The following is a 13,896-nucleotide window of genomic DNA, read 5'->3' on the forward strand; positions in this document are numbered from 1 at the left end:
CTCAGATCAGTTCCTGGAGCTGACACTGACCTACTCTCTATCCGTACGCCTCATGTACAAAAGGTTACCAAAGGTTGAGAGCATCAACTAACATAAGGGACGACAGTCAACTCTGATAACTGATAAATGCAATGGCTTGGGACAGTTGTGACAGTTTGCACTAAACCGGAACACACAGTTAGTTATCAAAGGCAATTAAAAATTATGCAATTGAATTGGGACTAGGAGCTATATTGCACTTTTTAAACAATTTATCTAATGTGCACTTATCAGGAGTTGACAGTAGTGCGGGATGACACCATTGAATTTTCCATTTCGAATTTGTGAGTTCATTTTCAGCTAAAGTTGTTGGATGTCAGACATATAAACAAATTGTGTGACTCCATTCTTGCTTATAAGATGCTTATAAGATAAGCTCATGCTATGCCATGCAGACAGCATAAAGAGAGCCAGCCAAGGTCAACATTGATAACTATGGCCCGCGGTAGTCGGCTGAAAATTGAAGGGTGTGACATATGTCTGGTCTCATTAGCTTTGTTTGCACCCCACTAAGTCCCCTGTCGTTGCGATGCTAAGAGCCTGCTCTCTGAACCCTCCCTGCAGTAGCAGCAAAGCTGCAGATTAGTGCCGAGCCTGTCTAGCTGTGGGGAGTTGAGCTTTTTACTCGCCGCCTGATGGATTTGTGTGACCGGTCACTTTAGCGTCCTGCTGCACTATGTAACTGAAGCTAACATGCTTTCTGAAGTATTACTATTATTGCATTAGTCTGTTTCTTCAGCTGCAAGTCTTAAGAAAGTTACTAGCAACCAAACCCAGGATAGCAGCTTACCTGTTTATGATACGCGCCACAGGTCACAGATTGAGTAATCAATGTGGTTTATCATTGGAGACTCATCAATCTTGGTTGTTGCCTCTGTTTGTTTGTTTAGTCTATCTCTCTCTCTCTCTTACTGACTATTATCCGCCTGTGGTACCTGTAGCACGCTCTTCGATAATCTCAACGTGAGTGTGAGTAATCGATGTGTTGTGGTGTATCATATGCTTTGGAGACACAGCAATCTCGGTTGTTGCGTCTGTTGTTTGTTTAGTCTCGCTCACAGTCTCGTATTGACTAATATACGTCTGCTGTTCTAGACACACCTGGGATGTCTGCTGTGTCTGCTCTGAGTCACTGTTTGATCCTGACTAAATGTCTCGTCTGCTGTTTTTTTGATTTGTCTGCAGGTTGAGTGTGGCGTAGTGAGAGGCGGGATGACCAGACACTGAGGAAAAAGGAGCAGACTCTGAGGAAAAAGGAGACAGAGGAGTGAGTGTTCACCGTGGGAGAGGTCCTCATCACTCTCCCCCCCTGACAGCTGCACCAATGTTCTCTCCCGACCAGGAAAACATCTCCACCACCCCAGCCTCCACCAAAGTGCCAGTCAAATACGGAGAGCTCATTGTTCTGGGGTAAGAGGAGGTTTAATTGCATTTGGTTGCTTATGTACAGTAGGGTTATCCTAATCTGATATTATTGAGGGGGTGGGCAGGCAAGTGCAAGTGTTGGTTCAGGAATGTATTTATAATTTTCTTGGGGGTGGGGGTTGAGGTGGGGGGGGGGGGGGGGGGGGGATTATTTAAGATACTCTTTGAAGAGGTAGGATTTCAGGTGCTTTCGGGAAGATGTTGGTTCCACCATTGGGGTGCCAGGACAGGGGTGGGAGGGCCAAGAGACCAAAGGAGGCAGAACTGAGTGCTCGATTGGGGTGTAGGGTATGAGCATAGCCTGAAGGTAGGGAGGGGCAGTTCCTCTTACTGCTCCATAGGCAAGTACCATGGTCTTGTATCGCAAGTACCATGGTCATGGCCTTGTTATCACAGGCGCAGCGTAATGCTTGTGTTTCTATCTCCAACAGTGAAGTACTAATACCTAAAAATCTATGCAAAACAATCTGCACATTCCAAAAGTAAAAAATTAAGAAATAAATGGAACGGAGTCAAACGTGGTTTCCATATGGGTGATGTGTTTGGTACCGTTCCATTGATTCCATTCAAGCTATTACAATGAGCATGTCCTCCTATATCTCCTCCCAAGAGCCTCCACTATATATATATATACTGTATATATACAGTGCATTCGGAAAGAATTCAGACCCCTTCCCTTTTTCCACATTTTGTTACGTTACAGCCTTATTGTAAAATAGATTAAATATATATTTTCTCATCAATTGCATTCAGACCCTTTGCTATTAGACTCGAAATTGAGCTCAGTTCCATCCTGTTTCCATTGATCATCCTTGAGATGTTTCTAAAACTTGATTGTAGTAAATTCAATTGATTGGACATGATTCGGGAAAGGCTGTCTATATCAGGTCCCACAGTTGACAGTGCATGCCAGAGCAATAACAAAACCATGAGGTCGAAGGAATTGTCCGTCGAGCTCCGAGACAGGATTGTGTCAAGGCACAGATCTGGGGAAGGGTACCAAAAAATGTCAGCAGTATTGACGGTCCCCAAGAACACAGTGGCCATCATTCTTAAATGGAAGAAGTTTTTAACAACCAAGACTCTTCCTATAGCTGGTCGCCCGGCCAAACTGAGCAATCGGTGGAGAAGGGCCTTGGTCAGGGAGGTGACCAAGAAACCGATGGTCACTCTGACAGAGCTCCAGAGTTTCTCTGTGGCGATGGGAGAGCCTTCCAGAAGGACAATGGTAGAGTGGTAGAGTGGCCAGACGGAAGAAAAAGGCACATGACAGCCCTCTTGGAGTTTGCCAAAAAGCACCTAAAGACTTAGACAATGAGAAACAAGATTCTCTGGTCTGATGAAACCACGATTGAACTCTTTGGCCTGAATGCTGTAACAATGTACGCTGAGAGTCGGCAAGCAAGTTCAGGGAGTGAATACATTTAATGAATAAACGACCATGAACAAAACAAGAAACACAAACAGCTCACCGACATGATACAGAAACAATAACGCCTGGGGAAGGAACCAAAGGGATTGACATAAATAGGGCAGGTAATCAAGGAGGTGATGGAGTCTAGGTGAGTGTCCATAAGCGCTGGTGCGCGTGACGATGGTGACAGGTGTGCGTAATAATCAGCAATCTGGTGACTTAGAGGCCAGTGAGGGAGTATACGTGACAAATGCCAAGCGTCAGGTCTGGAGCAAACCTGGCACCATCCCTACGGTGAAGCATGGTGGTGGCAGCATCATGCTGTGGGGATGTTTTTCATAGGCAGGGACTGGGAGACTAGTCAGGATTGGGGGAAAGATGAACAGAGAAAAGTACAGAGAAATCCTTGATGATAACTTGCTCCAGAGCACTCAGGACCTCAGACTGGGGCGAAGGTTCACCTTCCAGCAGGACAACGACCCTAAGCACACAAGGGGTCAGAATACTTTCCGAATGCACTGTGTATATATATATATATATATACAGTACCAGGGTTTTTATTTATTTTTACTATTTTCTACATTGTAGAATAATAGTGATGACTTCAAAACTATGAAATAACACATGTGGAATCATATATTTATATTTGAGATTCTTCAAAGTAGCCACCCTTTGCCTTGATGACAGCTTTGCACACTCTTGACATTCTCTCAACCAGCTTCATGAGGAATGCTTTTTCAACAGTCTTGAAGGAGTTCCCACATATGTGACTCGTTTCAGGAAACTAAGTGTATGTCGCAAGTCTTCACAGGAGAGACATTTGAACGTTTATTTATATTTTTTATCATAATGCATTTTTTGGCAGAAATGCCTTCTGGAAAATTTTTACTTACATGTGCCTTAATAACAAACATGTATGCCATCTGTAAATACAAATGAATCCCAAAGGTTACCAATAAACTTCGTCCAAACAAGTCAAACAATGTTTCTAATCAATCCTCAGGTACCCTAATATGTAAATAAATTATACAATTTAAGACGAAGAATAGTATGTTTATTACCGGAGATAAATAACGAAGGGCGCGCCCTCACCGACGCATGCCACAATACTACAGCCAAAATGGGAGCCGCTTAGAAAAACTACAAATTCTAGCTAATTTTTCAAAAACAAGCCTGAAACTCTTTCTAAAGACTGTTGACATCTACTGGAAGCCCTAGGAACTGCAATCTGTCCCATAGACAGCCATTTCAATGAGTGGTGAGCTCAAAAAAATTAATCCGGATGGATTCTCGTGTTTTCGCTACCAATTATATGCATATTCCAGCTTCTGGGCCTGAGTAACAGGCAGTTTACTTTGGGCACGTCAGTCATCCGAAATACCAAATACTGCCACCGGCCCTCAAGAAGATAAAACACCTGCCTCCGGATTACATCTTCAAACTAAGTGCAACCATGGCATCCGTGACAGAGAGGGAGACAGATCTGATGATTCTTATGGCATTACACACGGTCAGTGTGAATCAGAGTGACTTGACACAACGAGCCAAGCAAGCTGTACAAACAAAATGGAAACGACACAGGACGTCTTATTTAATGAAAGGGATTGCAGTCTGCCGGGAAGCGTTCATCCATGTATATGGGTAAGAGTCTAGCTACAGTTTCAGATATTATACATTTCTCATTTTGTCAGAAAGTTGTTTTCATTGCAAGTTAAAGCTTAGTGTTAGCTAGTGTAGTAATCTTACTGTTAGATCTGTGTAGTAATATTATCTCGGAAAGCAATTTGCATTGCTAGTTATAGCCTAATTTTAGCTAGCTAACTAGCTAAGATTGAACCTATTTGGTTAATTTGTGCTAGCTATGACAATCAGCTTGAATTGCTAGTATTCTATGGATTGGGATTATGGTTCATTGTTTAGCTAGCTACATGTCTAAACAAAAGACACCAAGTTAAAGCGTACTGTTAGCTAGCTAGCTGACGTTAGATGGCTGGCTCGCTAGCTAACATTATGTGTATGATCTTTGTAGTGATATTCTCTCAGCAAGCCATTTGCATTGCTAGTTATAGCCTAATGTTAGCCAGCTATGACAATCGTTTGTATTGCTAGTACTCTATGGATTGGGATTATGGTTCATTGTTTAGCTAGCTAGCTAGATACATGTCTAAAGAAAAGTATCCACTTTGCCAGATGATTAGATGACCCATCAAGTTAGCCAGGTGTGTCTGATGGTGATTACGGCTATCTACTGCATAATAATGCTAACATATTTGTGTTTGGAATTTGTCTTTCTGCATCAGTAGAACATGCACCAGCCTATGGTAAGACAAGGGGTGGTGGTCTATGTATATCTGTAAACAACAGCTGGTGCACGATATCTAAGGAAGTCTCGAGGTTTTGCTCGCTTGAGGTAGAGTATCTCATGATAAGCTGTAGACCACACTATCTACAGTTGAAGTCGGAAGTTTATATACACTTAGGTTGGAGTCATTAAAACTCGTTTTTCAACCACTCCAGAAATGTCTTGTTAACAAACTATAGTTTTGGCAAGTCGGTTAGGACATCTACTTTGTGCATGACACAAGTCATTTTTCCAACAATTGTTTACAGACAGATTATTTCACTTATAATTAATTGTATCACAATTCCAGTGGGTCAGAAGTTTACATACACTAAGTTGACTGTGCCTTTAAACAACTTGAAAAATGCCAAAAAAGTATGTCATGGCTTTAGAAGCTTCTGATAGGCTAATTGACATAATTTGAGTCAATTGGAGGTGTACCTGTGGATGTATTTCAAGGCCTACCTTCAAACCCAGTGCTTCTTTGCTTGACATCATGGGAAAATCAAAAGAAATCAGCCAAGATCTCAGAAGAAAAAAATGTAGACTTCCACAAGTCTATTTCATCTTTGGGAGCAATTTCCAAATGCCTGAAGGTACCAAGTTTATCTGTACAAACAATAGTACGCAAGTGTAAACACCATGTGACCATGCAGCCTTCATACCACTCAGGAAGGAGATGTGTTCTGTCTCCTAGAGATGAACGTACTTTGGTGTGAAACGTACAAATCAATCCCAGAACAACAGCCTTGTGAAGATGCTGCAGGAAACAGGTACAAAATGATCTACATCCACAGTAAAACGAGTCCTATGTCGACATAACCTGAAAGGCCGCTCAGCAAGGAAGAAGCCACTGCTCCAAAACCGCCATAAAAAAGCCAGACTACGGTTTGCAACTGCACATGGGGACAAAGATCGTACTTTGTGGAGAAATGTCCTCCGGTCTGAAAAATAACTGTTTGGCATAATGACCTTCGTTATGTTTGGAGAAAAAAGGGGAAGGCTTGCAAGCTGAAGAACACCATCCCAACCGTGAAGCACGGGGTGGCAGCATCATGTTGTGGGGGTGCTTTGCTGCAGGAGGGACTGGTGCACTTCACAAAATAGATGGCATCATGAGGCAGGTCAATTATGTGAATATATTGAAGCAACATCTCAAGACATAAGTCAGGAAGTTAAAGCTTGGTCGCAAATGGGTCTTGCAAATAAACAATGACCCCAAGCATACTTCCAAAGTTGTGGCAAAATGGCTTAAGGACAACAAAGTCAAGGTATTAGAGTGGCCATCACAAAGCCCTGACTTCAATCCTATAGAAAATTTGTGGGCAGAACTGAAAAAGCGTGTGCGAGCAAGGAGGCCTACAAACCTGACTCAGTTACACCAGCTCTGTCAGGAGGAATGGGCCAAATTTCACCCAACTTATTGTGGGAAGCTTGTGGAAGGCTACCTGAAACATTTGACCCAAGATATACAATTTAAATGCAATGCTACCAAATACTAATTGAGTGTATGTAAACTTCTGACTCACTGGGAATGTGGTGAAAGAAATTAAAGCTGAAATAAATAATTCTCTCTACTATTATTCTGACATTTCACATTCTTAAAATAAAGTGGTGATCCTAACTGACCTAAGACAGTGCATTTTTACTAGGATTAAATGTCAGGAATTGTGAAACTGAGTTTAATGGTGTTTGGCTAAGGTGTATGTAAACTTCCGACTTCAACTGTACCAAGAGAGTTTTCATCTGTATTTTTCATACCACCACAGAACTATGCCGGTACTAAGACCGCACTCAATGAGCTGTATACCACCATAAGCAAACAGGACAACGCGCACCCAGAGATGCCCCTCCTAGTGGCCGGGGACTTTAATGCAGGGAAACTTAAATCTGTTTTACCTCATTTCTACCAGCATGTTAAATGTGCAACCAGAGGGAAAGAAACTCTAGACCACCTTTACTCCACACACAGAGACGCGTACAAAGCTCTCCCTCGCCCTCCATTTGGCAAATCTGACCATAATTCTGACCATAATTCTATCCTCCTGATTCCTACTTATAAGCAAAAATTAAAGCATGAAGCACCAGTGACTCGGTCAATAAAAAAATGGTCAGATGAAGCAGATGCTAAGCTACAGGACGGTTATGCTAGCACAGACTGGAATATGTTCCGGGATTCTTCCGATCCCATTGAGGAGTACACCACATCAGTCACTGGCTTCATCAATAAGTGCATCGATGACGTCGTCCCCACAGTGACTGTGCGTACATACCCCAACCAGAAGCCATGGATTACAGACAACATCTGCACTGAGTTAAAAGGTAGAGCTGCCGCTTTCAAGGAGCGGGTCTCTAACCCAGAAGCTTATAAGAAATCCTGCTGTGCACTCCGACGATCAAACAGGCAAAGCATCAATACAGGACTAAGATCAAATCGTACTACTCCGGCTCCGATAGTTGTCGGATGTGGCAGGGCTTGCAAACTATTACACACTACAAAGGGAAGCACAGCCAAGAGCTGCCCAGTGACACGAGCCTACCAGACGAGCTAAATTAATTATATGCTCGCTTCGAGGCAAGTAACACTGAAACATGCATGAGAGCATCAGCTGTTCCGGACGACTGTTCGATCACGCTCTCCTCAGCCGACGTGAGTAAGACCTTTAAATAGGTCAACATTCACAGACAGATTACCAGGACGTGTACTCCGAGCATGCGCTGACCAACTGGCAAGTGTCTTCACTGATATTTTCAACCTCTCCCTGTCTGAGTCTGTAATACCAACATCTTTCAAGCAGACCAGCATAGTCCCTGTGCCCAAGAACACTAAGGTAACTTGCCTAAATGACTACCGACCAGGGCACTCACGCCGGTAGCCATGAAGTGCTTTGAAAGGCTGGTCGTGGCACACATCAACACCATTATCCCAGAAACCCTAGACCCACTCCAATTTGCATACCGCCCCAACAGATCCACAGATGATGCAATCTCTATTGCACTCCACGCTGCCCTTTCCCACCTGAACATAAGGAACACCTATGTGAGAATGCTATTCATTGACTACAGCTCAGCGTTCAACACCATAGTGCCCTCAAAGCACACCACTAAGCTAAGGGCCCTGGGACTAAACACCTCCATCTGCAACTGGATCCTGGACTTCCTGACAGGCCGCCTCCAGGTGGTAAGGGTAGGTAACAACACATCCACACGCTGGTCCTCAACACGGGGGCCCCTCAGGGGTGCGTGCTCTGTCCCCTCCTGTACTCCCTGTTCAGTCATGACAGCACGGCCAGGCACGACTCCAACACCATCAATCATTTTGCTGATGACACAACAGTGGTAGGTTTGGTCACCGACAACAATGAGACAGCCTATAGGGAGGAGGTCATACCTGGCTGTGTGGTGCCAGGACAACAACCTCTCCCTCAACGTGATCAAGACTAAAGACATGATTGTGGACTACAGGAAAAGGAGGACCGATCACGCCCCCATTTTCATTGACCGGGCTGTAGTGGAGCAGGTTGAGAGCTTCAAGTTCCTTGGTGTCCACATCACCAACAAACTAACATGGTCCAAGCACACCAAGACAGTGGTGAAGAGGGCATGACAAAACCTATTCCCCGTCAGGGACTGAAAAGATTTGGCATAGGTCCTCAGATCCTCAATAGGTTCTACAGCTGCACCATCGAGAGCATCCTGACTGGTTGCATTACTGCATGGTATGGCAACTGCTCGGCCTCCTACCGCAAGACGCTACATAGGGTAGTGCGTACGGCCCAGTACATCACCGGGGCCAAGCTTCCTGCCATCCAGGACCTCTATACCAGGCTGTGTCAGAGAAAGGCCCTAATAATTGTCAAAAGACTCCAGCCACCCTTAGTCATAGACTGTTCTCTCTGCTCCTGCACGGCAAGAGGTACCGGAGCGCCAAGTCTAGATCCAAGAGGCTTCTAAACAGCTTCTACCCTCACGCTATGAGACTACTGAACATCTAATCTAATGGCTACCCAGACTATTTGCATTGCCCTCCCCCCTTTATTGTTGGTTAAGGGCTCCACCAGTCATACAAGGAGAATGGTCTAATGCAGGGCTCTCCAACCCTGTTCCTGGAGAGCTACCCTCCTGTAGGTTTTTCACTCCAACACCAGTTGTAATTAACCTGATTAATCTTATCAACTAGCTAATTATTAGAATCAGGTGCGCTATATTAGGGTTGGAGCGAAAACCTACAGGACGATAGCTCTCCAGGAACAGGGTTGGAGAGCCTTGGTCTAATGCCTCCCGTCAAAAGAGAGCTACACCTGAAGCATGAGGACTTGCAGCGAGTTGTGAACTTCATCAACAACTACGCAGAGGATAATGCAATAGTATTACCAGGACTCCACCCAGGACACAAATATTTTGGTGGAAAGCTGCTGCCATCTCAAGACCAGAGTGAACACTTTGTCGGAGATTGCTGGTGTTGTGAAGGACAGTACTGTGACAGTGGTCAACATCCCACAGCTTGTTGGACTGGAGGATGGTACAGTGCTGGTGGAAAGCTATGGCTGGCAACAACACCTGACTCCGTACTTCAGGACGCTGCCACAGATCAAGCAGTACCAGCACTTCAGGTGAATATCATTTTCCTTGCATTATATGAGGTTATTCTTCTTATCTAAACTTGGGAGGTGAATTGATGTCATGCAAGGTTGTAATGTCGTCTAATTTTTGTTGGTTATTTCCTATTTTACAGCTTCATTGCTCTGGAGCCTGGTGTTGTTGTCGCCAAGGAGCGTTCGGACTGAGTCGGGACCAGGTTTCAGCTGCTGCGCAACGCTGACATTCTTCCTCCCGTAGATGGTCTGCCTGTACAAGCACCACCTGGACTGGACACAGCTAGACAAACTCATCTTTTTGAGAAGATCAGGGAGTGTTGTGACGAAGAGGCTATTGACATCACATGCTCTGCACCAAAGTCAAGGGCAGGACAAAAACAGGCTATCCGAATATAGAGTCCCTTGTTCATGCGTGGTTCGTACGGACCAGTTCATCACTAGGGGAGAGTTCCCAGTCATCAGAACTATCTGTAGTGCCTCTATGGACATTCACATGACTCTCTCCTAACACACACGCCATATGTTGCTGCTACAATTATAATGTTTTTATCCTGCTGCTCAGCCACTTGTGATTGTATGCATATAACTACCTCATCTATCACCAGTATCACTGATATTGTTATTGATATTGTTATTGTACATACGGTATAGAGGTCGACCGATTATGATTTTTCAATGCCGATACCGACACCGATTATTGGAGGACAAAAATTGCCCATACCGATTAATCGGCCGATTTATTTAAAAAAAAAAAAGTTTTTTAAATATATATATATATATCATACACACACACATTTTTGTAATAATGACAATTGCAACAATACTGAATGAACAATGAACACTTTTATTTTAACTTAATATAATACATAAATACACACACACGCACACAGCTCTGAAGTGACAATGATACTGAAGAGTCTGCTTAGGAGACAAATACTCTCAACTGTTTGAATAAAAATAGAGTTTAAGTTACCTGTGATGAATGTTGAACACAAAGACTTTAATTTCTATATGCAGGAAATCCTATTTTAATAATGGGCATGGTAAGAATTGACAACCAAAGTGCGAGTCATAATACACATGACACCTTCTAGCAAAATCTGAAAAGCGGTTCCTTCATTTATTCCATAGGATATTTTTAGATTCACTTAAAATAAGGTCTGTGTTTCGTGTAGGCTTACATCACTGTGCCAATTGTATAACTGTGTAGATATCCATAGGACAAGGTAACTCTGATCAATATTGGCTAAATATAAGCGAAGATGAAAACATTTGTAGAGTGGATTTAGGAAAATATGTTGACAAACGTTACCTTATCCTAGTGAGATTTACACGGGTATCAAAACGTCAAGGCGGTTTAAGCCTGCACGAAACACAGACCTTATTTGAAGTAGATCAAGACATTCTCTATGGAAGACATGAACGGTAAAATAACGAAGGAACCCCTTTCGAATTCAGCCGCAAGTTATTACAGGAATTATAACGTGTCGACTATTTCTCTCTAAACCATATACTTTTGACTAATCCGGAAACTATCACCTCGAAAACAAAACGTTTATTCCGTTCCGTATTTTATCTAACGGGTGGCATCCATGAGTCTAAATATTCCTGTTACATCGCACAACCTTCAATGTTGTCATAATTACGTAAAATTCGGGCAAATTAGTTCGCAAAGAGCCAGGCGGCCCAAACTGTTGCATATACCCTGACTCTGCGTGCAATGAACGCAAGAGAAATGACACAATTTCACCTGGTTAATATTGCCTGCTAACCTGGATTTCTTTTAACTAAATATGCAGGTTTAAAAATATATACTTGTGTATTGATTTTAAGAAAGGCATTGATGTTTATGGTTAAGTACACATTGGAGCAATGACAGTCATTGATTGATTGTTTTTTATAAGATAAGTTTAATGCTAGCTAGCAACTTACCTTAGCTTACTGCATTCGCTAACAGGCAGGCTCCTCGTGGAGTGCAATGTAATCAGGTGTTAGAGCATTGGACTAGTTAACTGTAAGGTTGCAAGATTGGATCCCCCGAGTTGACAAGGTTAAAAATCTGTCGTTCTGCCCCGTTCCTAGGCCGTCATTGAAAATAAGAATGTGTTCTTAACTGACTTGCCTAGTTAAATAAAGGTGTAAAAAAAAAAGAAAACGGCAAATCGGCGCCCAAAAATACCGATTTCCGATTGTTATGAAAACCTGAAATCGGCCCCGATTAATCGGCCATTCCGATTAATCGGTCGACCTCTAATACGGTATATTATTTTGTTCTTTCTCTACTGGCATTGACACTTGTTATTTTATTCTTTATATTGACACTATCTATTTTTGATATTGCTACTATGCAAGTAACCATTTCGCTGTACTGTTTACACTTTCTGTAGAGACCCATCCACTTAGCAAGATGTGGCTGGGGGTTAGAGCATTTCTTTCACATGACCCATCAACTTTCTGTTGACCTGGAATTTTTCCTTATTGTAGGCTACTACTTTTACCACTTTTAGTCTTAATCTTCACCACACTACATGACCTTTAGCACATGGCCTCACATGTGAATCCTTAAAGAGATGGGTGGGGCTAAGGCTTAAGAGGGTGTGAACAATGCTGAATGGGTGTAGACAAAAGAGCTCTCCAGTAGGTGAACCAAAACATTCTACGGCCATTTTCTCAAAAAGTGGAGTTACAAGTTTATACATTTTCAAATCAGAATGACTTTCCCATTGTTCCTCAAATGCAGTGTATGATATACCATTTTGTAGCGCTGAGTCTCTACTTTTATCCAATGTAAAAACACAATTTCAAATGTTGCTACATAAGATAGAATCAAGGCTGAATCATATGCTGAGCACTTGTTGGCTGCTTTTCTATCACTCTGCGGTCCAACTCATCCCAAACCATCTCAATTGGTTTGAGGTCAGGATATTGTGGACGCCAGGTAATCTGATGCAGCACTCTATCACTCTCCTTGGTCAAATAGCCCTTACACAGCCTGGAGGTGTGTTTTGGGTCATTGTCCTGTTGAAAAACAAATGATAGTCCCACTAAGCGCAAACCAGATGGGATGGCGTATCGCTGCAGAATGCTGTGGTAGCCATGCTGGTTAAGTGTGCCTTGAATTCTAAATAAATCACAAACAGTGTCACCAGCAAGTACCCCCATACCATCACACCTCCTCCTCCGTGCTTCACGGTGGGAACCACACATGCGGAGATCATCCGTTCCCCTACTCTTTGTCTCACAAAGACACAGTGGTTGTAACCAAAAATCTCAAATTTGGACTCATCAGACTAAAGGACAGATTTCCACCGGTCTAATGTCCATTGCTCGTGTTTCTTGGCCCAAGAAAGTCTCTTCTTATTATTGGTGTCCTTTGGTAGCGGTTTCTTTGCAGCAATTTGACCATGAAGGCCTGATTCACGCAGTCTCCTCTGAACAGTTGATGTTGAGATGTGTCTTGAACTCTGTGAAGCATTTATTTGTGCTGCAATCTGAGGTGCAGTTAACTCTAATGAACTTATCCTCTGCAGCAGAGCAAACTCTGGGTCTTCCTTTTCTGTGGCGGTCTTCATGAGATCCAGTTTCATCATTAATGGTTTTTGCGACTGCACTTGAAGAAACTTTACATTTTCCGGATTGAATGACCTTCATGTCTTAAAGTAATGATGGACTGTCGTTTCTCTTTGGTTATTTGAGCTGTTCTTGCCATAATATGGACTTCGTCTTTTACCAAATAGGGCTATCTTCTGTATACCTTGTCACAACACAACTGATTGGCTCAAACGCATTAAGAAGGAAAGAAATTCCACTAATTAACTTTTATCAAGGCACACCTTTTAATTTAAATGCATTCCAGGTGACTACCTCATGGAACTGGTTGAGATAATACCAAGAGTGTGCAAAGCTGTCATCAAGGCAAAGGGTTGCTATTTGAAGAATCTTAAATATAAAATATATTTTGATTTGTTTAATACTTTTTTGGTTACCACATGATTGCATATGTGTTATTTCATAGTTTTGGTGTTTTCACTATTATTCTACAATGTAGAACATTTGACAAAAAACTCTTGAATGAGTGG

General features: G+C 42.7%; 1 protein-coding gene across 1 annotated transcript in view; it reads left to right on the forward strand.

The window, feature by feature from the left end:
* LOC139567496 (E3 ubiquitin-protein ligase pellino homolog 1-like) overlaps positions 1-13,896 on the forward strand; it is a 45,584-nt gene that overhangs the window by 10,384 nt on the left and 21,304 nt on the right. The window contains exon 2 of the mRNA XM_071388812.1: positions 1,225-1,449. Within this exon, the coding sequence (XP_071244913.1) occupies positions 1,364-1,449 (86 nt within the window). The 5' untranslated portion in view covers positions 1,225-1,363. The remainder of the gene's footprint in view (positions 1-1,224; positions 1,450-13,896) is intronic.

The sequence above is a fragment of the Salvelinus alpinus genome, chromosome 2, assembly GCF_045679555.1.
Source record: "Salvelinus alpinus chromosome 2, SLU_Salpinus.1, whole genome shotgun sequence".
Taxonomy (NCBI): domain Eukaryota; kingdom Metazoa; phylum Chordata; class Actinopteri; order Salmoniformes; family Salmonidae; genus Salvelinus; species Salvelinus alpinus.